This window comes from Gallus gallus, chromosome 3, assembly GCF_016699485.2.
Source record: "Gallus gallus isolate bGalGal1 chromosome 3, bGalGal1.mat.broiler.GRCg7b, whole genome shotgun sequence".
Taxonomy (NCBI): domain Eukaryota; kingdom Metazoa; phylum Chordata; class Aves; order Galliformes; family Phasianidae; genus Gallus; species Gallus gallus.
The window spans coordinates 50,289,618-50,314,928 of NC_052534.1; the positions used below are offsets into that span (position 1 = coordinate 50,289,618).

A 25,311-nucleotide genomic window follows, 5' to 3' on the forward strand; every position below is an offset into this window, starting at 1 on the left:
CCATATTTTACAACAATGTATAATCTCCGATGACATGAGGTCCTTCTGGAAAACAGAAGAGGATTTTTTAATGCCTGAGCTCAGAACTGAATTAAAAAATGCAGTTCATGTCATAATGAATGTTTGTCCCTTGTGATCTCTAGAGCCATCTGCTGGAACAACTTCAGTACTTTTCTTGAAACTTGATTGCAAAGCTAAAGCAGGAACAGTGAAGACTGGTTTTCTATGACTCCAAAAAGACAGCAGACATGCCACTTGCGTGCATAAATAATTAATTTGCATACAGTAAAAAACAGAGTAAAATTTTATTTCTATAATATTCGTTATAAAAGATTAAAATTAAAGCAACATAATTAAAGCAACATATGCATTTAGGCTGCATAGAGGAAACGTTATTTCCTATTTCCAGCTAATTAGATGGAAATTCAATCACATAGAATCACAGAATTGCAAGGGTTTGAAAGGATCACAAGAAATCATCATGTCCAGTCCTCTGCTAAAGCAGGTTCCCTATAATAGGTCACACAGGTAGGCGTCCAGACAGGTCTTGAATATCTCCAGAGAAGGAGAATCTACAACCTCCCTGGGCAACCTGTTCCTATGCTCCGTCACCCGTAATTACCGTAAAGAAATTCTTCCGAATGTTAGTACAGAACTTCCTACGTTCAAGTTTTAGGTCATTACTCCTTGTCCTGTAGCTACACACCATCAGGAAGAGTCTGGCCTTATCCATTTGCCCCCCATCTCCCTCCAGATATTTATATACATTTATCAGCTCCCCTCCCAGTCTTCTTTTCCTGAGGCTGAACAGACCCACGTTATTCAGTCTTACCTCATACGGGAGATGCTCCAGGCCCTGAATCATCTCTGTGGCCCTCCACTGGATTCCTTCTAGGAGATTCCTGGTTGTTTTTTTTTTTTTTTAACTAGGGAGCCCAGAACTGGACAGTCATCTAAGCGTGGCTTCATCAGGGCAGAGCAGAGGGGGAGGATCACCTTCCTTGACCTGCTGGTCATGCTCTTTTTAATGCACCCCAGGATACCAGTGGCCTTCTTGGCCACAAGGGTACACTGCTGGCTCACAGCCATTCTGTTGTCCACCAGGACATCCAGGTCCTTTTCTGCAGAGCTGATCTCCTGCAGGTCATCCTTTAACATGTACTGATGTGTTATTCAGACCGACACACAGTTCCTCTCTTTAAAAAAACAACAACAAGAAAACCAGAAAAAAACCAACACCAAAACTCAGCAACTGGGATTCAGGTAAGAATCACAGAATCACAACAAATGTCCAGATTTATGGTATGTTTTATGCAATGGCAACAGAAATAAACTGTTAAGTCTGAAAGCATTCTGAGTGAAGTCCTCCTAATATTAATTTACCTAGTTTTAACACCAAAACATAGCAAATCAATTCAGCCATCTTTGAGAATCTAACTATTGAGACACGGTAAAAACCTCAATTTGTGACAGAAGCCAAGTGATGCTTTTATACTTTCATAAGGCTGGCAGAAATCCATTCATAATTCTGAACTCAAGTCCTGTTCAAACTAGAGTCAGTTTCCACGGCCTGAACCAAACATTCCCTGTGTTTGAACTGTTTAATCAAAACTGGAAATAATGCTAAAATCTTCCAAACCTGCATTTTTTACTTATTTCAAGGAAGGCACTTCTCTTTCACTCAGCGTATTTTGTGACATTATTATCTACTAAGACTGTCCCTTGTACTTCTTTTTTAACTAATTAAAATTTAGGGAAAACATTAACATCTTACCTCTGCAACTTCCTTCTGAAAAGTCAGTGTCATCTGTGTCCTTCCATAAATAAAAGGTCCATCTCTTTTAGAAACATTTTCAAGCCATTTGACGATTAGAGGAGTTGAAACACTAAAGGGTAGATTTCCAATGATATGAATATTTGGTGGCTCTGTTCACATTTGATGGGAAAAGAAAAAAACAACTCTCAAAACGTTTTAGATAAGATTTGCCATGAAAGAATGCTTACAAAACAAACATATGAGCCTATCAATGTAGACTTAAAATATTAAAACAATTTTTATTGTGGCACATTCAAATTATGCCTTTTCATTTATACTTGTCTTACGCTGACAAAACTGTTACTGTTTATGGTAATTAGTTGCAAAAAAAAAGTTAGGCTTGGTTCTTGTTTACATTAGAATAAATCAGTAGCTTCCAGCAGATTCTGAGCTGATCGATAGATTTCAGCTGAGCTACTCCAGAATAGCAGAAATACATAATTTAGACATTTCCATTTTCATTCAACTATGACTATCAGATACAGAGAAAATAGCCACACTCATCATTCTGTCCAACATATTTCATCCCAGGGGCTTTGAAGACTCGGGAGTCAAAACTGTAACTTAGCTTAAATTAAAGTGCTATATGAAATCAGAAAGCTTTATAACAAGCACAAGACAGCTCCTTAGCCATGCAAAGTTGTATGTATTGTTCAATTCTGCATTGCATCAACACATATGTTATACAGCACAAAGTAGGTATTGTAGTAGAGGTGGACAGAAGAAGGTGCTGCTCTTAGATACTGCAGCATTTAATTACATGAATGGCAGATGACAACATCAAATTCAAGCTGGGTTTTAGGCACAGTTTACTTACTATTCACTTTCTAGGCTAGGATATTTTTAGGATATTTGTGATTTTTGTCAAATACCAGCCACAGATAAGTATATTTTTGAAATCTACAGGTATTTCAGATTTTCATATGGCAACAGTAGAGTGAAAGTATACTTCAACTCTAATTAATTAGCTCCAAAGACAACAGTGACTTGTGTGCACATAAGTTCAAGAAAGGTAGATTTTTAAAAGCCACGTTATACCTTCATACACCCATTTGGCCAGGGTTTTTTTTTGTGAATCTTTGCAACAAAGCAAACATGGCATGGAATTTTCAAGGTGAAGAAGATAAAGTGGCAGTCTTTCATGCCTTAAGTCAGAAATGAGTTTACTGTTCTTTAAGCACTGCAGACAGTGACTCTACCTTAAACAAAGAGATGAGAGGGATCTGAGAGGTCATTTCCAATTTATCTGTTAAATGTTTCAAAATGAAGGTGAAATTAAGCCACAAGAAATCAGATTTGAAAATAAATAAATCAATCTCTGATTAGACTCTACTTTTGTCAACGGTTGCAATCAAAGCAGTAAGAAAGCCCACTTTTTCAGAACACATTTCCTAAAAGCTTCAAAGAAAGTTAAAGAAATTTCTTCAGTGGAATGATGGCAGTGGTGGCTTGTCTTCCAAACAGAAAAAAGCTGGGAAGAAAATGTACAATTTGGTTTACTTTTACACTTCCCAAGATTTGCTATTTAACAGTCATGATATGCTAAGACAAATAACTGCAAAGCTACTCAGTAATGTTGACTAAAGTGAATGTCACACAAATTCCGCTCTTTCTTTAAAGAAGATGATGATTCTGTTTCCTTACAGAAACAGTTGGCTGCTCTCTCTCCTTACTTTCAAAACATTCCAGAAGAGAGCAACGCAAACACTGAGTGAATTCCAGTTATACCGCTGCACTTAACTCAGAAGCTTTAAAATGAAAGCAGAACAAGACCAAATACTAACCATCCTCCCAGTTCTTCTTCAAGTGATTTGGAAAGGCCTTCTCCATCTTATATGTCAGAATATCTCCATGAACAATGCGCACTTTTCCTGGAGCTGCTTCAGACAGCATCTGTTCGTATACAAGCAAATAGAATCTACAGTGAATATTAACCACTCTGATTTTCAGCATCATCCACAGCATGAGAAAAACCCCGGCTATATACTTCTCTTCAATATACAAAAAAAAAAAAAAATATATGGTAGCAATTAAAACTGAGCACACTGAATAACTATTTACCTTCAAAAAGCAAGCACTAGTGAAAAGAAGTTCAGTACGTATCTAAAACCTTAGTATTCACAGCTGCACAATTCCTAATAGGGAGTTTAAACCTGAAAAGGCTGACAAGATTCTCTTCAATAAAAATGACTAACAAACTCTACACTATTAACAGATAATGCAAGTAGCAAGTTTTGGAAAGTTTTTGGATCTATTACAATGGAACATGTTCCTGCCCACGGCAGGGGGGCTGGATGATCTTTAAGTTCCCTTCCAACCCAAACTATTCTATGGTTTTATGATTCCACATGATTTAAGTGCAATTATTTTCAACTAGTAAAACAAATCTAACCACAACTCCAAATTAATGTTTTCCAGTATTACATTAGCAATTATATTGCATTCAAATTCACTAATCTGCCTTGATTTGTCAAACCTTTCTTTGAAGCTGTTCCAAGTGCTGTAAATGGATGAAAGATAGTGTAAGATGAATAAACTTAGAAAACAGTACAAGAGGAAAACAACAGCCACCTACACAAAGGACTATTAAAATATGTTCTACTGTTTGTTAATATTAGTTTTCGTGTCAGAAGGAACGCGGGTTTTATTTAGTATCATGCTTAACATAATTGAGAAGTGCATTTGACAGCAGAAAATCACAACTGTATACATTCCATTTGAAATCAGAAATTGAGGGAAGTCACTGAAACTTTCTTTACTTTAAGGCCAATGTGTGCAGCTAACATGGTTCCAGGAGCTCTTATGCACCGAGTACATGAGCTGAGTAATTTTCCATTATTCAGATCCTCTTGCTCTTCACACACAAATGAAAGGGTGTAAAAAAAAAAACCAAAAACCAAAGGGCATGGTTCAAAAAAAACTGAAGTGGTCTTCCTGGAAGAACTGTATATTCAAACTACCCTAACTAAGAGCACCTTCTCTTTCCTCATAAATCTTTCCTGCCTAACAAGTATTAGTGCATATGGCATAGACTGTTTGTGATTCTTTAAGAGTGAGACAGAACTGACAGACTCTCAGCTTGTGTAAACTGTTACTCTGAAAACATATGTTCTTCACTGTATTTCCATTTTGCAGTAGAGGATCCCAACTTCAGCTTTGTGATAGAGATCACAGATGGAAAAACAGGTAATGAAAAATGCTGCATGCTTTATATCAACATCTTATAAATTCCTAAAGAGACATTTATAAAATAACAACTTTGGACTTTTACTTAATTTCTGGCATTTTCTGTTGTACAAATCAAGAAAGTTTTATGGGCATTCAAACATTGATACAGCATTTAATAAGGAAATGGAGAAAAAAAAAAAGAAGAGGTAATATGACCTATATTATCACAAAAGAAAGACTAATTCTGTAATACAACAACAAAACTGTCAAAACTGAAGACATTTTGGCCACAGTTTTTCTTGCTAGGTTTATACAGTTAAATTCTACAACAGGAAATTTTAATAGCAACTTAAGTAGATGGTATTTGAGAAATGCCTTAATGAGTTGTGAACTTACATCAGCTACAAAGAAAGGAGCATAAATTTAAGTGTGGGTTGTTTTTTTTCTTTTTCCTTTTGAAGATGTGAAATAAATGCTTGTTTTATTTTTCTGTACCTGAACGTGAACCTACACTGAATTGTTTTAACTGACGATATAAGGTCAGAATTTTATAACTTTAAGGCAAAATTATTAGGATTAAAATGGAAAACAAGATCAGAGGACATCAACATTCAAAATACTATTTCATGAATAGCCTCTTTAAAGCACTTGAAACATCCCAATATTAAAAAAAACAACCTTTATTCAGTTGCAGCACCAGGTCAGAAAGAGACAATGGGTACTTGTTACGATAAGACAGGATCAATTAATTTCCACAGTACATTTTCATTTCAAGCAAATGACAGCTCTGATTTGAGCCAAAGTATCAAAGCTGTTTTCAATGCTCCGATCTAAGTAAGACACTTTGAACCTTTCCATGTTCTTAAAATGTTCACACATACATTTATAAGAATCATTCTGCAATTGATACCTGCAATCCTGGAATAAATCGAGTATCTTTTTCAACCAAGAGGAGTTGTTCAACACCAGCATTGAGAATAGACCTGGTAATTCCTCCTGGCCCAGGGCCCACTTCACAGACATAAGCATTTTTCAGCTTGCCAGCTTGTCTCACTATCTTGTCTGCAAGACAATAAGGAACACACTAAGCCTTTATTCTCCAAAGGATCCGGCTTACTAAGATAAGCACACTCGCACTCTAACAATAAACAATGAGTTTATCTCAGAATAGGCACAAACAGTGACACATCCCACTTACACAATCACATGCCTGCTAGACTGCACAGAATTCAGATTTGTTTCATGCCAAGAGATATGGCTTTACTGTTCCACTGTTTAAAGAAAGGCTATTTCCAGTTTACTGTCTTTCATGTACATTGTTGCTCATTACAGAATCAAATAAAAGGAGAATATTACTTTTTTATCTGTAAACCAGCAGTACTGTTACTCCTCCTGTAAGTAAGCACTCAACAACCTAAGGTCTCAATACTTATCTTTATAAAGGTATATCACTAGAGAACACCTGTTTTAAGGAAATGAGATGCAAAAAGGATACAGTGAAGCTCTAGCAAGACTACTGTACATGAATAGAAAGATACAACACTGGAAGTCACTACAGATGAGGAAAAAAACAGATGAACAATGGAAAAAGGCTTAAAGTAAGGATTAAAAACATAGCTAATGAAACAAAGAGATTCTTAAGAAGCATGGAGTGTAATGCTGAAGGAAACTATACTGCTCACTCTACAGGTCTTCTAAATATGTAACAAAAACAAGAGATCCTGACAATCTGTCTGTTTTAAGGTTTTACTAAACACATTCAGACATTTTTACTCCAGCGTAAGAGTCTGGTTATTCATAACAGTTCCCTCTTTTTTATATTCACATTCCTAATCTATATCAGCTAGGGTAACAATGTATAATTGAATCATTGGGTACATGAAGATACACTGCACTGACTACTGTAAAACCCAGCCACCACTTGGACAACAAAGAAATGTGCTATGGATTGCACATTGCAGTTTTTATCAGCTGCTACAGAGATGAAGCTGCAGGAAACTGAATTGTAACTGGTCTGAAAAGCTAAACAGAATTTCTGACAAACTGACACAACCAATCTTCCTAACTACTGTATATAGTATATTAAAAGACAGAAGGGCTAACAGTACTTCTTGTGATATATAATAACCTGAAAGAAATCCTTCACTTTTGAATCAAACATGTAAACTCAACTCACCTGAAACTTACCAAATTTGGCAACACTTTGATAATTCTTGATAGCTCTTATTGAACGACAACACTTGAATGGAAATGGTACTACACAGGCTTGGAGTTTTGCACTGAACTGATAATCTGTTACTGATACTTTATATAGGAATATACCTAAAAAATATTCTGTACTTTACTCTATAAAGAAACATGTTTTCTAGGTATGTACAAGTGAAATCAAACAGTCTACACTAAAACAGCTTTCAAAGAAGACTCTTGACTGTCATATATATTTAACAGATGTATTCATGCAAACATCATCTCCTTAGCTAGAAACCAGATTCTGATGAAACTCAAGATATATACTTCGTAATAGCAAAAAATGTATAAAATAAAATAGTTAACCTGTCAATCGCAAGTCCAGCAAAAAATTCTGGGAAAGTTCTTTCTGTGCTCGAAGACGAAAAAGCTTAATGATCTCCCCTACTGTTGGCAAAGGAGGCAGATGGAAAGCAGCAGCCTTTCCTGCAGCAGCCATCGGACAGAACTGAGGAGAGACCGAGAAGACAGTTCTGGCATTTGCAGCAAATTCACATATGTCAAAACCCTATGGAGTTTACAAACCAAGAGATGATTTACAAGTCATTAAACAAGTGCTTGATTTCACCCACGGGTGTTTTCACTGTTGGACACAGTGCTTGTATTAAGCATGTGGGAGCTGGGCAAGAGATTCATTTGGTGGGTTTGCAAAAAAATAAAACAAAAAAAAACCATACCATCACTGTTCACTTTCAATCTTTCTTTGCTTTTTAACAATATAAAATTAATCATAGAAAGGCCTGGGTTGAAAAGGACCACAATGATCATCAAATTTCAACCCCCCTGCTCTGTGCAGGGTCGCCAACCACCAGAGCAGGCTGCCCAGAGCCACATCCAGCCTGGCCTTGAATGCCTCCAGGGATGGGGCATCCACAGCCTCCTCGGGCAACCTGTTCCAGTGTGTCACCACCCTCTGTGTGAAAGACATCTTCCTAGTATCTAACCTAAACCTCCCCTGTCTCAGTTTAAAACCATTCCCCCTTGTCCTATCACTACCAACCTATGTCTTAATTAAGACTTGCTTGTTTGGTTCACAGTCACATATAGTAAGAACAAATTTAAGTCTGTGAAAAGGGGTTTAAAGAATTCACTGCTAAGCCACCTGCTCCTGTAAGCAGAAATAAAAACAGGAACTGCAGGTGTAAGCAACAACACCAATTCTTAAAAGATTCTCCCCCCTTTCACCTCGGTAAAGAATTCCGAATTCCACCCCCCCCACAAACACCCTGGCCCAGGCCCACCATTACAGCCCTCGGGCCCAACCATCCCCAAGGTCCCACAGCGAGGCGGGGCCTGATGCAGCCCCGCCCCGCGGCCGCTCCTCTGCCCATTACACAGAGCACCGGCTGCGCACATGCGGCAGCTCCAGCGTGGATAGGGAGAAGGGTGAGCGGGGGGGGGTTGAGCTGAGCTCCGCGCGGAGCTGCCGTGCGAACAGGCGCCGCCGTGCGACGCACACCCCTTTTCTCTCGCTGTGAGAAAGAAATCTCACGAACAGCACGCAAGCAACGCTGCAGTTTCTTACAGTGTACGCGCGAGCTGACCCGGAAAAGGAAGCGCCTCTCAGCCCTGCGGCCTGTCCCGCAGGCGCATGTGCCTGCGCAGCGCCCTGGTTGGCGGTGGGGCTCGGGGCAGGAATGCGCATGCGCCCCGCTACGGACGGGTTCAGCTCGTGTTCCTAGTGCGCATGTGCGGGCGGTGGTGGGCTGTTGTGGGCCGTGGCTGCGTGTGGTGGTTTTGCCGCTGAGTACGCATGTTTGGCTCTGGTCTGTTCCGTGTATCTGCGGAATAATTTGAGATTAGGGTCAGGATCTGTAACCTTCGGAGCTGTGTGTGCATTGTTGTCTGCGTGCATGTTGCTTTGAATATTTTCCAGCACTGCTCAGGTTAGAATTCCAGTGTGGCGACAGGAGCCCTGCTGGCATGCTGTGTGCTCACAGCAACTTCACAGTGAATTAAAGAAGTTTTGTCCTCCACAGCGCTTCTAACCAATTGTCAAGTGTTACAGTTTCTTCTTCCATTTCCTTTTATGGGGTATGCTTGCTGATTCATACAACAGTGTAAGTAAATCACAGAATGACAGGAGCACGTGACTGATTTGGGTTAGAAGAGACCTTAATGATATCTGGTCCTGCCATGGGCAGGTTTGCCACCCACCAGATCAGGCTGCCCAGGGCTCCATCCAGCCTGACCCTGAACCTGTAGGGATGGGGTATCTTTGGGCAACCTGTTCCAGTGCTACACTACCCTCTGAATGAATTTCCACCTAAAAGCTAATTTAAGCCCATGTTCTTTCATTTTAAAGGTATCGCTCCTTGTCCATTCGCTACACTCCTCGATAAAGAATCTCTCTGCAACTTTCTTGTTAGTCCCCTTCAGATACTGGAAGGCTGCTGTAAGCTATTCTGGAGCTTTCTCTGTGCTGAATGACCCCATGTCTCTTAACCTGTCTTTGTAGAAGAGGTGCTTCAGCCCTCTGATCATCCTCGTGGCCCTCCTTTGAATTTGCTCCAGTGGTTATTTGCTGTTACCCCAACAGGTGAACACTTAGGAGATATTTCCAGAAGGCTAATGTTCCTAAAAAGCCAGATATTCAGCTAGATGTGAGAGAATGGAAACATTCAAGGAGTTCCAAAAGTAGTTCTTCATTCACTGCAAAGAATGGATGTAATTTAAAATAGCTATATGTTAGACACAGCTTTTGCCATCAATATTATGTTCTGCTTAAATCATAGAATAAATTAGGTTGGAAAAGACCTTCTAGATCAAGTCCAACCATCAATCTGAGCTACCCAGCTGCATCATTAAACTGTGTCCCTCAGTGTCATGCTAATATGTTTCTTAAATATCATCAGGGATGGAGAAGCCACCACGTCTCCCTGGGCAGCTCATTCCAACACTTGATCACCCTCTCTTTTAAAACAGTTCTTCCTAAAGTCCAATCTAAACCTTCCATGGTGCAACTTGAGGCCATTTCGTAATGTTCTATCACATACCACCCGAGAAATGAGACCAACACCCTCCTCAGTGCATCCTCCTTTCAGGCAGTTGCAGAGGGAGATGAGGTATACTCTTAGCCTCCTCCAGACTAAACAATCTGTTTCCTCAGCTTCTCATTTGTCTTGTTTTCTAATTCCTTCTCCACTGTAGTATATCGTAATGTTGTCCTGTATAGAATTAAGCATAGGAGGGTAAATACACTATAACCACATAAATATATCTTACAAATGTGGGTTCAATCTTGTTTTGAGATCAGAGTTTATCGCAGTTGAAACTTGTGCATGTGAGATAAAAAAATGTTGTGAACACTCGTGGAGCCAAAAAAAATGAAAAATGAAAATGGATCTAATTTTGGAGTCATTGAAACATATGGAATATTGCAATCAGTGTCAGCAACAAAAGCAGCTGGATTAGAAATTACTGTTTACGTACAGTGGAATATTAGAATACAATGTCATGGTCACAGTCATAACTGAAACACTGGAATTTTGAATTTGTGAGCTATAAAGTATTTGTCTTTTTATTTTGAGGGAATTTGAAGTCATTGTAATTGAAAAAATAAAATACACACTCCACCTGTTGGTGGGAATGTGGGATTTCAAATCTCATTTGTTACTTCACCCAATCCTGAAAAGAGCTTTAGAAGAAAATAATAATAATGGTTATTTTTCTACTTAAAATATGAAGAATTTTGAAGAAGTAAGGACCAGAAGAACAACTATGCAAATAGCATGTAATTAATCTGTTTTATGACCAGCTGAATAATCCAGGCTATTTTACCTCTAAAGAAAAAATTACCAGTCTAATAATTTTTTCTCAGCACATGAAAAATGTTGTGTCAGACTGTTCTTTTAATAGTGTGTTTCATACTTGATTGTCACCTAGGCTGAGCACTTTCATCATGCAAATTCAAGTCTAATGAATCTTTCCGTAGGGAAATAGTTCTACCGTAGCTTAAGTACAAGCTCCTTACTGATTAGATGTATGTACAGAAGTTTCTGGGTATTTTGTGTGGTCACAACACTTGCTGTAATAATAACAAGATATAATAGCTTTATATTTAAGTGATTTGTAGGAATATAACAATCTGTGCTAATTGTAATTACTGAAAAAAAAAAAAAAGTAGAAAAGGCAGAAAAGTCATCCCTTGCCTTGGAGACATAGATCCACCTTCCACAGTTTTACACAGATGCCAGGAAATGGTAAACCAGGCATCTGAAGAAACTCACATTCAGGCTGTGAGATTGGTTGTGTGAAAACACTCTTAGGGGATCACCTGGAATTGTTTATCTTGAGTGCGGCTTCAATTCAGGTTCATTTGCCAGCATTACAAGCATTGGAACACCCATGTTTACAAAACATTGTGTGTACTGATGAAAAATTTTCACTGTAATTGAGAATTTCACAGGCAATTTCAGCTTTTGGTTTTGTAGACTTTCTGTGCTCCTTCATAGCGACTTGTGTACTGGTTCTGTGTTCAAGTTGTTACAACTTAATAATAATTTCCTCTGTAGAAGGAAGCATGATGTCAGTGGCCTAAAATGATTGTGCTTTGGGGATTATTATTACTAGTTATACATTGTGGCATCTTGTTCTAGAAAACACGGTTCACGCTGTACTCCCGTAACTGCCACACTGTTAGAATTCTTAGAAACAGCTATTTGGCAATTATTTGCCAACAAATTATGAATGTCTGGAGAGCATTGATCAATGTTACAAAAATGTAACACACCGAAGAGGTTAGAGACAAAATCTTTTTGTTTTCCATCCCACTCTACAGAAAAACAGATAAAAAAAAACACCTGGATTTTGATACCACGTGACCTCTATTCTTCAACTAGTTTTCATATGCAGTGTTTCCTATTGTTTGTTAAAATAAAATGTTTATTATTTCTATTGCACTACCTCATAAGGATCCTAAATAGACTTCAGGAGCCCATTGCACCAGACACTGTACAAACAGCATAGTGACTGCCTTCCCTCAGAAAAAGCTCTGTGGACAGATAAAATGCTGTAGAATGCTTTCTTGCTCTTTGATGGTGGAGGAAAAGCAATTTAGAGTACCTTTTTTTGAACTAAATAGTTCTGTTAAATGCAATGGTTACATACAATGTGAAATACAACAGAATTACTATATCCATTCTTTGCCCTAAAGTAAAGCAATCCAGTTATGAGTAAAATCTTCCTTCTTGTGTACCACTGAGGAATCATCAAGCCTCGGTATTTTCCCTGTTACCACTTCAATAATGTTGTGTGGCAAAAACTAAACACTGAAGGAACAAATAATTCCCATTAGCAGAAAATCTGGCAGAAAATGCTATCTAGCCTGCTGAGTCCTTTCCTAACATAACTCAGGAAATAGAAAAATCCACGACTTTCATCATTACCACAGCAGATGTCTAAAAAACATTATGTTTACTTTAAAACATTTGGATTTCTTTTGATGCTTATTCTTCTGATGTGCCATTTCATTTCTGAGCCCCTTAATCTGGTTGAGTCACAATGTCAACTGCTAGCTATAGCCCTCCATGCTAAAAAAGTTTACTTTACAGTTTTGATTTCCACTTGCTCGTACCATTCTAGGTTCTAGGACAATCGGAAAGACAATCAGTTAATGCAAAGCTTGTGGTACCATTTTAGGAATGCCAGGAGTTACGATGAACACTGAGACTATTTTCACCTCTGTGGGACTGGGAATTTTCACACTGCAAGGTGGGCCTGAAGACATAAAAACAGACTTAGCACTATAAGCCACACTCACTTAGCATTTGGAATTTTCCATCATTTTGAAATACCGGTGTTGTAGTGAGCTTGGTCTTGTTAAGGCTTCCCAGCATTAAGTCTCCTTGGAGATTTTTCCATGAACATAATGGTTGTTTGTGTTTTTATTAGGCTCTCTGACAAGAGAATTTTCAAATTCCATGTTTCTTTTTTAAGCAGTAAGTCACGCAAGTTAAAGAAAAATGATGGAGAGTAATGGCTTCCTCACTACTAGCAGTAGCTCCCCCACGGAATTTCATTAAAGGTACAGCATAGCATACTGCATCAACAAAATTTCTTAAACTCCGAGGATCATGAAAAATGAATACAAAATTACATGATCCTCTGAAAAGCACATGAAATTTGTAGTAGCATACACTCTTCTTAAAGTTAACAGTGTTCATGGCAGCTCTGTGTCATCACCTGTGCCTTCTGTGTGACAAACTACTGTATTGTCTTGTAACATGCAGCCATGGGCTGGGAGCAGCACAGAACCTGTGTGTTCCCCACAGGAGCAGATCACAAAGCAGGCAGTGTCCCTGGGTTTTTCTTTCCTGCTGCAGTGTTTCTTTAAAGCGTCTGCCAGGCAGTTCCTGTATGTAAACTTACCTCATACAGCATCACTGTACAATCTGTGGGAGTTAGATAAGGCCCTTGCATTCTTTTTTTCTGTGCTCATGTCAAGCGAGTCAGCCTCTGCCTGATCCCTCATAAGCATTAACCTGCCTACATGTGTCATACCTGTGGTTGGTTATTTATGCTCTAAGAAAAAGTGATAGTCAGAAAGAATACAGAAGAGAGAGATTTTAGCTTCTGTTCTCCACCTTTTTTCTTTCAAATAGGTGGGAGAGAAAGTAGAGCTCTGTGAGCTTCAGCAGGGAAGCATTTCTGAATTCAAAATGCTGGAAAGGCATTTATAAAGTGCAGAGACAGAAATTTCAGGGTATGAGAATTTGGACCAAACTCTCTGGCCACTGGGTGCCACTCTTGTTTCACAATGAACAAGCTGCACAGTCTACCAATGAACGAAAAGTTTACTGGCTGTGCTGTACACCCTCATGTCGAGTCAGGCTGCTGGAATATGAGCGCCGTATATTCTGCCCAGTAGAAATAACAAGCAGAAGTTAAATGGTACAAGATTACAGTAAACAAGAAAGGAAGATTTAGCTAGCAAAACCCAAGCTCCAAAACCTGGAGGTTTGCGTTTACTAAATATTCCACAGGAAAGAATAGGTTGTTAATTACAGTGGCTCTGCTCTTTGGAAACTCCTAAGTAGGTTAGGTCAGAATTCATATTTTGCTAAGAAAATGGTAAGGAGACTGATTCAAAACAAAAGTATTTCATTTTTTTTGTTGTTGTTGTCCATTTATTGTTTTACATCAGCTTTTTTTCCTGATAAATAAATACAGTGTTTTCCAGTAATGTACAACATGTACAATAAAACATAGCACCGTGGTTTGAACCTTGACTTGCTTTTATCCTTTAGGTCTTGTAGCTACAACTCTGCATTCTGACCAAGACTATTACTGTAGTGATGGGTAGTGAAAAGTAAAGCCAACTGGAATGATTTTCTGTGAAGAGAAAGGGAAGTGCTATGCTGAAATTAAGAATCAAACACAAGAAATTTCTCTCCTAATCAACAGTGTGAGTCTTCTCAAAATATCTTGTGCTCAGACTTTAGGTGTTGTAAATTACTACATTTTTGTTAAAGCCATGGTGGCAGGGCTGATTTTCACCATGTGAGAATACTTTATTATTTTATGTCTTGTTGGTTTGATTTGGCTTTAATATATTCTAATACATTTGAAATTATAGCAGTGATTTGCTCACTTCTAGATACATACTGTCATACTGTAATTGGGAAATGGAGGAACGTGAGGTAAACTGATTTCTTTCTTCACTTCAGTAACTTATTTGAAGTTAATTTGGAGCCACAACTCCATTCAGACTGCTAATGAATGTGTCTGTTCAGCCTTGTGTATTAAGTAAACATTATTCAATGTTGTATTCAAAGCTTAGAATGTTTTTTTTTTTTTTTTTTTATATTGTAGTGACACTCACATGACCCTAGAAGAACTCCAGCATGTCAGAAATTGTACTGGTGCAGCAGAAGATGTGACCTCTGTCTGGAAAACCTTGCCTTGTACATCTAAAAGTGTAGAGAAAATATAGACACTGACAAGTGAAGAGAGTAAGAAGACACTGAGTTAGTAATGGTCAGTTTGGCAAGCTGTGGTCTCAGAAAGGCAGCATTTTTCTTATAGCATCACAGAAGAAGGATCTGAAGGGCATGATCTTTGTGGATGTTTACAGGGAGGCAGAAGGGAGAAAGCAAGGTGCTTCTTTGAAACATAGGCTGTTGTCATGAAACAGATGACCCCCCAACAATGAATAGGTTTTTTGGGAAGCAGACTTAGAAAGCTTTGTTAAGGGGTGAGTGAATGTGAGAATAAATGGCATATGTTTCAATATAAAAGGAGTGGCAGTGGAAGATATAAGGGAAGAGGCATCTAGTCAAAGTGAGAGGTAGATGAGGAAGTACATGTGATTTTTGGTGGTTTTGACAAGTGGAGCAAGGAAGCATTTATGAAGGCCAGAAATCAATACAAAAGCAGATATTACTAAAAATTAGACCTTTTCAAAGATGCTTAAATTGACTATTTTCTGTAACTATTTCTTGATTGTCTTTGATAACCCTTTTCTTCAGACTGCGTATTTCAGATCACATTTTCACTTCTGATCCCTGTCTTTTTGTTTGTTTGTTTGTTTTTTCCCCAAGATTAACAGATTAATATTTCCTGGTGCTATTGTATAGATATAATGGTAAAGGAGAAAGGTCCACAGGTGGATAAAACTAGTTAAATTTCAAACAATTAATACAGTAGCATCTTTACAGAATTGTTTTGGTTGAAAATGAGCTCTTTAGATAACTTAGTTCAACTCCTCTGCTCAAACAAGGTCAACTAGAGCAGGTTGCTTAGGACTATGTTGAGTCAGTTTTAAAATATATCTGATGATGAAAGCTTTTTGGCCACATGGCAGGGTCCACAGCTGCATCTCATAAACTTACACTGGACTTGTTATTCAGGTCTGGAAGTTCAGAGTTGTCTGCTACCCATGTCCCTCCCACTGTAATTCTAGAAGCTTAGCAGTGAAATAAATTAAGGACCTCTCCTTTCCACTAAGGTGCTTACCTCTCCTCAGTCTCTTTTCATATCAGCTATGACTCCTGGGTTCAGTGTGGACACAAAAAGCTAGGTACAGCTCAAAGCAAGACCCAGTTTAGGAGTTCAGGAGGAGTTGCCAAACTTAAGATTTTAAGATCTTAGAATTTTGGCTCTTTTGGTTATCTAAAGCCTAAGTCAAAATTCCAAGAAGTTTTCTGCATGTTATTTCATTTCCTCAGGGCTAGAGATATTTCTGGATACAAAAAATTTTTTATGTGGTGCCAGATAGAAGCTAATACAAAATCATTGCTTCAACAGAGAAACATGCTTGTGGATGAGCCGTACAAATTCCTGAGCTGCGGTGATATTGTCCTGAATATGAGCATGAAAAGTATATTTCCTGCCTATACTATTATTAGTAGGCTTCTTCACTATATTGCTATAGTCATGGATGGCAGTGCTATGCCCTGTGCCATTCACCATGCCAATCACACAGACAGAGCGTATATGCCTGTGGCAATCACACAGACAGAGCATATATGCCTGTGGCATTTATGTGCCTCATAAGTCACTCTGAATCATCATCATTGCACTTCCTCTGCCCCTCCTTTGCTTAAGGCCCTTGGCTTTTTCTCAGCTCCAATGTGATGCTTCCCAATGTGAAAGGTTTCATACCTTTGACATGGGTTAATATTGAAAATACTGATTTATATATGTCACATATTTATGTCACCTAGATGCGTGTATTGAAAGTCAATGTGATTTAGTCTCCTAACTCAATTCCTTTTGAAATGTTACCTTTGGTGATCCCATGTATTTGATGAAAAATGCAGTTGTAGATATAATTTTGAGTTAGTTGATAACCTAGGTGAGCAAATGTTATGATTTTAAGCAGCTGTAGAGAAATTAGCAGATGTGGTTTTATAGCCATATACATCTGATCATTGTCTCCCAGCATAAACACGCATTGAAACCTTATTCTTGTCTATTACAAACAAGAGCAAACAGAAGTGCATATAAACTGGAATACCATGAAAGCACGGTCAAGGAGAATGTCCTACATTAAAGTTTTTTTGCAAAATACAAAATTGGCTTGCAAATATTCCAGATCTATGTCCTTTCTAAGAATGATCTCTGCTATTTCCCATTCAGTAACGAGATCTGTTCAATCTACACTTGGTTTTTATTTTCACATTTTTTCCAGATATCTGCGTGACTGAATTTTCCTGGTTAAAAAAATATGTATAGTTAATGCTGTCATCTTCACTGCCATGCTTTAATTGGGAAATTCAGCTTCTGTACTGAAGCAGCTATGTAAGAGTGAGCTGACAAAAGTGTTTTTTCTAGAGCTTCCAAACAGATCTGTGCAAGGAGTAACTGTGCAGATAATTAAAGGATGCTTTTTGTAGAAAGCGTTTTCCAAGTTATTCTGCATTTAAATACCTGAGGTCAGCTTTGCTTTTTAGGAGATTTGAACTGTCTCTTCCCTTCCGAAGAACAATTTAATCATGTGCTCAATCCTTTTAAAGTGACTAGGTGGAATTTTAAGTGTCAGAATACTGAAAAAGTAATTCAGCTATGGAGCTGGTATCATTCTGTTGGTTTGAGTTCAACCCTACATGAGAGCATTAATTAGCTTCAGTTCATGAAGCAAGCTCACAATGACTGAATTTCTTGATTGATATTGTCCTTTAAAGTGATTTCCATTCCTTTTTTTTAACAGTGTCCAAGTGCTTTGTGGAATTGAACTAATCTAGTAAGATATTAATTAGCCTTTTCCCCTCAAATTTATGTAGGATACACAGAATTTTGAAAATTCTTAGATCCCTTTCCTCAGACAAGCTTTGGATTTTTGTGCAGTAGTTAACACCAGCTAGGGAAGGAAAAAAAAAAAAAAAAGAAAAAAAAAGGATAAAAGCAGCATAATAAAATTCCTTCTGTTCCTCCTATCACATTTGCAAATGTTCATAAATATTTTCTGATTACTTCTGCAGGAGGTGAAGTGTACTAAATCCTTCCTCCCTAGCATTAGTTTAATAGAAAATATTAGTGAATGGAATGAGAAGGAATGAATTTACTCTTGTAAATAGTATTATTGCAGACACAGCTTTAATGTACCTTTAAGCAGGGCAATAACCAAATACCATTATCTTGGATTACTATAGAGCCAATAATGCAGAGGTGATAAAGAGTCAGGTTGAAGACTTCATATCTGGTTCTGCTAGAATTTATTTTAAGCTGTTAATGGAGGATAGACATAAGAAATAAACAGATCCACCTTTGCAATCTGAGAAAATTCTCTAAGTACGAGCAAGGTCGCTGATATCAGAAAGCAAATAAATGCAGCGTAGCCTCAGATGGTCATAAAGGGGATAAGTGCATCCCAGGAAACTGAAGTAGAATGTCATTTATTTGCCTAGCTTTATTCTTTGTTATTGTATATTCTTCACATGAAATATTTAAAGAGGAGGTTTAAAATTTTCTGATCTATCCTACTTTAAAATTAAGTCTTAGCTTTCCTGGCTGCCCATTTCTGTGCTGTGCTGTGTGGTATTGAGCTGGATCCTGCTAATGTGTGAGGTAACAAGCATTCTCCTGTGTTCTTTACTTAAAGTGGGGTTAGACGAGTCCAGCATCAAAATCTGTGCTCGGGTATTTGGATACTTTCTCTTAATTGAAAACCTCAAATCTTGTTTCTTTTCTGATACCGTTTTTTACATATTTTTAAACCTCCTCCCATCTGATCACAGAGGACCTACTTCTCATGTAAATACTGTATATTTTACATGCAATCCTAAGAGTGAGTAAGCATGTATCATGCAAGTAGTGGGAATCAAAATATTTGCTTTTGAAGTCGTGTTGCTTAATAACAATGTTAATGATTGCCATTAGTAAGAAAATTATTCAATTCTGTTTCATGTTCATTCAGAAAGCTTACTCTCTGATATTTTTAAGGACCATGTCAAATACACTTAATACAGTTTATAAGAGAGGAAGATCAAACAATAGTCTTGGTCCTGAAAGGCTGTGGTTTACTCATTGTTCTCCCATTCTTTTGAGACCTTGAGGCAAATTAGCATTTCTATGTCTCAGTTCCCCATCTAAAAACTGAAGTTCTGAATTTGTGAACTGACAAGGATATTGTGAGAAACTGTACGTTTTGAACACCAAATAAACCACTGCACCTTTTTCTATTGAAGTTTAACTAGCAGCAGCCAGTAATTTTCACCTGGCTACTCAACTGCAGCAATAACTTCCACTGAACTGAGCCTATCTGGTAACTGGGTAGTATGGATCAACCCAGGTTGCACTCAGACTTGATTGGGTGACAGCAAGAGAGAGAGGTTTTACCAGTTCCTGCAACAGTGGCCTTCCAGTAACTACTTTCCCCTGTTAGAAGTGACTGCCTGTTTTCTATATGAAATTGTTTGTTGTGCTTTAATCTGCGAGATTAAAGAGCTTGCTGATGCCTAGATTTTCTTCACATGAAGGTGCTTGTACACTATTGTAGTCATCTCTTAATCTAAATTTTCATATGCTAAGCTGATGGAGCCCTTTAATTGCGGCAGTCTCTGAAGTCCTTGAGTATGTCTGTGGCTCTTTTCGCTACCCTAATTTCTTAAAATTCTAAGATGAATGACAGAACAGTTTGTAGTATGCCACTATTAGCCTCATTCCTCCTGTGTATAAAGGAACAAATATCTCTTTTTGGTGCAGTATTTTACTGAATGAATATAACAAGATGTTTGCCTGCTAAACCCTTGATTTCAGTCACTGGTTTACGAGGTTCAGCACTATATTTTAAGCTTGGCATGCCTTCCATATCCTGAGATGTGCAGTTTCACAGTTGGGTATGTTCAGACACTTAGTTTCAGTGACTGCTCAGTGGCATAGGCCGTGTGTTATACTTTTGCAGTGTTCATACAATTTTGGTGACATGGACTATGTAAGAGTTAAGATTAATGTTATATACATTATATCTTGTTTGAAATTGTTTGTCAAATTAAATGATATTTTCTGAGGAAGAGAAAGGCTGGAAATAGGGCCAGCAGACAGGCTGACAGACAGGAATGTAGCACAAGTTATTATGGGAAGTTATTATTTGTATTAAGATACAAATCTTAAAATTTAGGTTGGTCTTACCTGGCTCCCCTGAAAAGAGGACAACCAATTTCGTGCCTCTAATTAAAGATATTATTTGTCTGGAGAGCAAAGCCAAGGAGATTCCTAGTTTCTTCAATAAGTCTGTGAGAAGAGTCCCTTTCATTTAGGTGGCATTTTTGGTGGAGGTCTCACTTTCAAAGCTTTCAAGACTTAGACCAAGCCTCCATCATGTGCCAGCTCCCTTGTAACAAAGAATCTATCTTGTATGCCTTTAATTAAGCATAAGCACTTTGCTAGAGTTGCAACATTAATGTCTGGATATAATAGCATCCTTTCCACAAAGAGATGTCTTCCCACTTAACGCTCTTCATTATTGATGGTTATCTATACCTATAGCATTAGGACAGTCAGCATGTAGTAAAGCACTAGCTATTTTGCTATAAACAAATCAGGCCATCTGAAGGGAATTCATTTTTTTTTCCCTTTAATGTTTAGCGTTTCAATATTTATAATATATAATTCTGCACTGACACTGACTATCTGAGCCAATTTTTACTGTCCTCTTTCTGGCAAAGCTCCAGTTAATTTCATTGACTGGACTCCAAGGTCTGGTTCTGCAGAATGCCAAGCAGCTACAGTTTCTTTTGGTTTCACTAAAAGCTTTTGCAAATCAGAGCCTCCCAGCATCAGGCTATTTTTAAAATGTTTAGGCTCCTTTATGAATGCACAGTGTTATAGACGGATGACGTACTTGCTGTAATATGCCTTGGGTGGCCAGCATTTGTGATTATGCTTGATGTCTTGTATTATAGATACATATTTGTAATGACAACCACAGCTTCCATTAAATAATAAAATAGGTGATGTACATTCCTGTCAGATAAATTGTACTCAGGCATGTTTATGTTACCGAAAGTCCAGTTCATTCAAATCTTGCTATTCTCCACATGGTTTCTATTTAAAGTAACTTCTATATTGACCAGTATCACAGCATACATTTGTTTGTTTCATCCTCAGACCTTTGATATTACATTCAAAGTTGTCCAACTGTGCATCTTAACTATATTCCTCTTGCTTGCATGGTAAGGAATCTAAGAAAGAGTGTCTTTATATGGCTAACTCTTCATTGATATGCTTTTTGCATAGCCCTCTGAATTTCCTTAGCAGCACACAAACTCAGAAAATTGCATGACTGTTTTATTAACATTACTGTGCAGATGGTGGGCATTCCTCAATCTAAATATTTTTATCTAAATATAATGACATTGTATAGTAATGTACAATTAATGAGTCTTCAGTGTTGCAGGTCGATCAAGTTCCTGTGACCATTATAATTCAAGTTTTTCTTTCTTTTTTTTTTTAAACCTTGATTGATTCTTGTAAATCTGAGAATAAATAAATTGTCATTGTTGCAGTAAGAGGGAACTATGGACATCAGCACCTGTGAGATCTAGAGCATGTGGGTATCTGCAAGTTTATGTACATTCATTCCACAGCTGCTGTGCGTTAATTTGGGCTTATGTGAGCTTCTTTATTTTTGTTCAAGTTCCACTTAGTTCATATTTTGACAGTAATGATTTCTGTGTGGGTTTTTGCAGCCTTGGACTGCAGCAGAAGGAAAGATACTTTAGTGCAGAGAAGCCAGGGCATAAGCCATTGTGTGGGACAGGAGATTCTGAAGATCCATGCAGCAATGCCAGGGAGCAACCAGATATAGGCTGGAGAACAGGAATGCCATTTCAGGGGACAGCGTATGTCTGCACTTACTCCTTATTTTTCTGTTTCCACAGAATAAAATGACCAGATTCTGTTATTCATCATTTTGCAAAAATAACAATAATGAAAAAAAGAGGAAAAAAAAAAAAAAGAGAGGAAAGCTCATTTTTTCTTTAAAAGGTGCTACAAGACCACCAAAACTCAGGCCTTTTGCTGAAGTGTGTCAGTGAAATCTTATCTGTGTACCTTAAGGTGAATATGATTGTAAATTACCTTTCATATTCAGAATTTCTGTACCAGAGAAACAGTCTACACAAGAATGAGGGCAGTCCAGTAGTTTAATAGAATAGAATAGAATAAGATAGATCAGCCTTCCAGACCCAACCTTCAACTTGACATTAGTCTTCTATGCATGCTCATCAAAAGGAACCATATTTAATCCTCTAGGACAGTAAAAGTATTGTTTGAAGTAAGTTTGAGGCACATGTGTAAGGACTGGCAGGCTCAGGGCTTTTATCCTCAATGAATGTCTTACCACGTTAGAAATCATTATTGTTTAGAAATAATAGTTGCAAAAACTGGAAGCAGCTGGCCTTTGAAATATGCTAGTTTGAGTGCTTCATTATACTGTAAAACTTCTGTTTGTTTCTATGTATTCTGAAGGGTTATTAATATATATCTTTTAATGAGTTTAAGCTTTTTAGTACTTTCTTGCTTTTGATAGGAGAGAAAGTGTGTTTCCATGTCAACTAACACATTTGTTCACTTATATTAAAACCGTCGTGTGAATGAAATTTATTTCACTGTATGAGATAATTTGTTGAAGGTCAAGAAGACGCATGTTAAACAGACTTATCTTGCTATACTTTTAAAATGCAAATCATCAGTTCACCCTCATTTGAACATGTTCAAATGCAAGTAATGTGTAAGTAGACATTCCTGGAAAATGTTCTTGTTCATGGCTGCAGCTTAAATGTAATGGACACTCAGTTTTATTCCATAGACAAAGAAGTACAGAATTTCTCAGACAATTAAATAATCAGACACAAGGAGATGGAATTGCTACTACAGAACGGATAACCTGACTGGTAGGAGAAAGCCCAGCTAAGTCAGTTTTCAGTACTCAGGAGGTTTAAGCTATAGGCTATCCAGTCCCTGGTACAGCCCTCCACCTTGTAAGTGCTCTTGTCTCTGAAGACCAAGGCAGATTCATGCCTGGCATTGGAATGCTTGAGAAGTGTCAGGAGAAGAGACAGCAGCCTGGGCACAGTTCATCTCTACTGCACACAGTCATGCACCTCCAGAGCCACCTCCTGCTATGCTGCTTAGTTCACCATGAATTAGTATTCTTTGAATGCATGTGTTATTTAGCCTTTTCATATTCATAGGGCAAGCTGGATTAAAGCAGTGTCACATTTTTCTTTTCCTTTTCACTGTTCCTGAGGAAATACAATTGATTCTCCCATTCCTCAAAAAAAAAAAAAAAAAAAAAAAAAAAAGAATGAGAGAGAAAAACAAAGAAAAAACAACCAACACTAAAATTGTTGACCAACAAAGATAACAAAGCCACCGTGTCACTTAGTATATTACTTCTCCAGAGTGGCTGAGGTACCTTTAAGGCAGTTCTTATAAAATTTCCTGCTAATCAGGAGTATTCAAACATTTGAAAAGTTTTGCATTTTTGTTGCAATTAACATTTCCTCTTAGCCCTTTCATTATATCTAAAAGCATGAAAGAAGCACGTCTTTGTAATGATATGATACATGTCCCATATGATGGACATCCTGTTGAAAGTGGCAGTTCCTATTTAATCTTCCATTGTAAACTAAGGCACAAGCTTGCTTAATTTCGACTACATGTATAACCTGGGGAGAGGAAGAAAGGCAGGAAGCCCAAAACATGTATAACCATATATTTCAACTTACACTTACTAGTAAATAACCTTAAATTATCGTAACACAACTCTTATTATTATAATACCATTATTTCTATTGTTAGAGCCAAAGTAATTGATCTACATATTTATGATTCTTGTCTATGATTAGTTTTCTGTCACAGAATGTGATAAACCTGTGCTGTTATGACTATTCTTTATTTACTAACATTGTCCTACAAAGTGCTGAACACTTCCTGCTGAAGAAGCTGAACAGAGAAATCCATGAAGATACCTCTCATTTTCCATGACAGTGAATGATGTTTCTATATATAAACATAATAATAGAGTCATTACACATGCACTCACATTATCGTCGCTGCTGTGTGTTCAGTGTTATTCAAAACAAGGCAGGAAGCCAAATTTTTCTAGTTTCCATTTTGATTTAAATTGTATTTGTAATAGAGAGATTTTCACTCAATCTAAATGCAGTTTCATCCTGGTTCAACAAACCTCCCCATTTCTTTTTTTTTTTATTATTATTATTTTTCTTTTATTCTAGGTCACTCAGTCTTGATACAAGTGAAATTTTCCTCTGGTGGTGATAACAGCAGTACTACTCAATGAACTATAACAAGCGCTCTAAATGCATCTCCTGTAGCATACCACAGCGATTTGCAAAAGTGAGAATAAATCAAAGCAGTGAAGAGATGCCATGTTGAGCCAGAAGCTAAATGTTGCATCTTGTTGCATGAGGATAGGGGTAGAACAGATCCTGTTTTTCTGGCAGCACAATATCTTTGTGCTTGTTACCTCAAATCCAACCCCATTAAAACAATCATTCAGAATCTGCGGGAAATTGTCACCTCTTTCTTTCATGCAATGGCAGCTGGTATTGGTGCCTACACACATTTCTCATTTCCTTCAAGATTTTCAACACACACAAAAAAAGAAACTTAATTTATATTAAAAAATGTGTCAGCTTACCCTGAGGCTCAGCACGGGCACCAGGGAAAAAAAAATGAAAGATAAATGCCTCTAGGTGAACTGGCAGAGGCTCTAATTCTCCACTCACTCTACTGCTACACAGTATGCGCCGCATTAATCATTTCACATAGGCAGGCATTTAAGAAAACTTCAGCAATTTAAAATAAAGATGCCTTACCCTAAACTTAATAATAATAAGACTGTATCTTGTGTACCAAGCTCAGTTCACACATACTGTATATCCTAATAGAAGAGATGTAGAATAATATTGTAATTCTCTGTGACGTCATTTTTATTGTTGTTTCTTATGTCTATACAGGCATGTCCTCTCTAGTGGGCATTTCCCGTGTGGGTATGTGTACATATATAATGTTGTCATTTGTCTTATTCAACTGCTGACATACACAGGATGTTTTCTACCTCCCACTTTTCTTGTGTGGCTGGAGAAATGCATTATGTGATCCTAGTGAAC

At 37.7% G+C, this 25,311-nt stretch overlaps 2 protein-coding genes and 1 long non-coding RNA gene across 14 annotated transcripts in view; 1 reads left to right on the plus strand and 2 right to left on the minus strand.

Moving 5' to 3' along the window:
• Positions 1 to 8,820, minus strand: part of TFB1M (transcription factor B1, mitochondrial) — a 26,810-nt gene extending 17,990 nt beyond the window's left edge. For 2 of the 6 annotated variants that reach the window (XM_015284249.4, XM_426165.8), the window contains exons 1-5: positions 8,757 to 8,820; positions 7,538 to 7,679; positions 5,895 to 6,046; positions 3,601 to 3,709; positions 1,775 to 1,926 (exon numbers count right to left, since the gene is read on the minus strand). In XM_015284249.4, the coding sequence (XP_015139735.1) occupies positions 1,775 to 1,926; positions 3,601 to 3,709; positions 5,895 to 6,046; positions 7,538 to 7,670 (546 nt within the window). In that variant the 5' untranslated portion in view covers positions 7,671 to 7,679; positions 8,757 to 8,820. Of the gene's footprint in view, positions 1 to 1,774; positions 1,927 to 3,600; positions 3,710 to 5,894; positions 6,047 to 7,537; positions 7,680 to 8,472 lie in introns of all 6 variants that reach the window. The other 4 variants (XM_046939257.1, XM_004935644.5, XM_004935645.5 and 1 more) reach the window with 3 other exon arrangements.
• Positions 8,552 to 18,075, plus strand: LOC121110260. The gene is made up of 3 exons (XR_006938785.1): positions 8,552 to 8,617; positions 14,479 to 14,636; positions 15,044 to 18,075. It is a non-coding gene; the product is annotated as an uncharacterized LOC121110260 (long non-coding RNA).
• The window catches only part of NOX3 (NADPH oxidase 3), a 58,597-nt gene continuing 47,603 nt past the window's right edge, over positions 14,318 to 25,311 (minus strand). For 5 of the 7 annotated variants that reach the window (XM_015284241.4, XM_046939255.1, XM_040697890.2 and 2 more), the window contains one exon: positions 18,041 to 23,447. The gene's annotated coding sequence lies outside the window, so the exon portion shown is untranslated. Of the gene's footprint in view, positions 14,564 to 15,053; positions 15,142 to 18,040; positions 23,448 to 25,311 lie in introns of those variants that run through there. The other 2 variants (XR_210483.5, XR_006938784.1) reach the window with 2 other exon arrangements.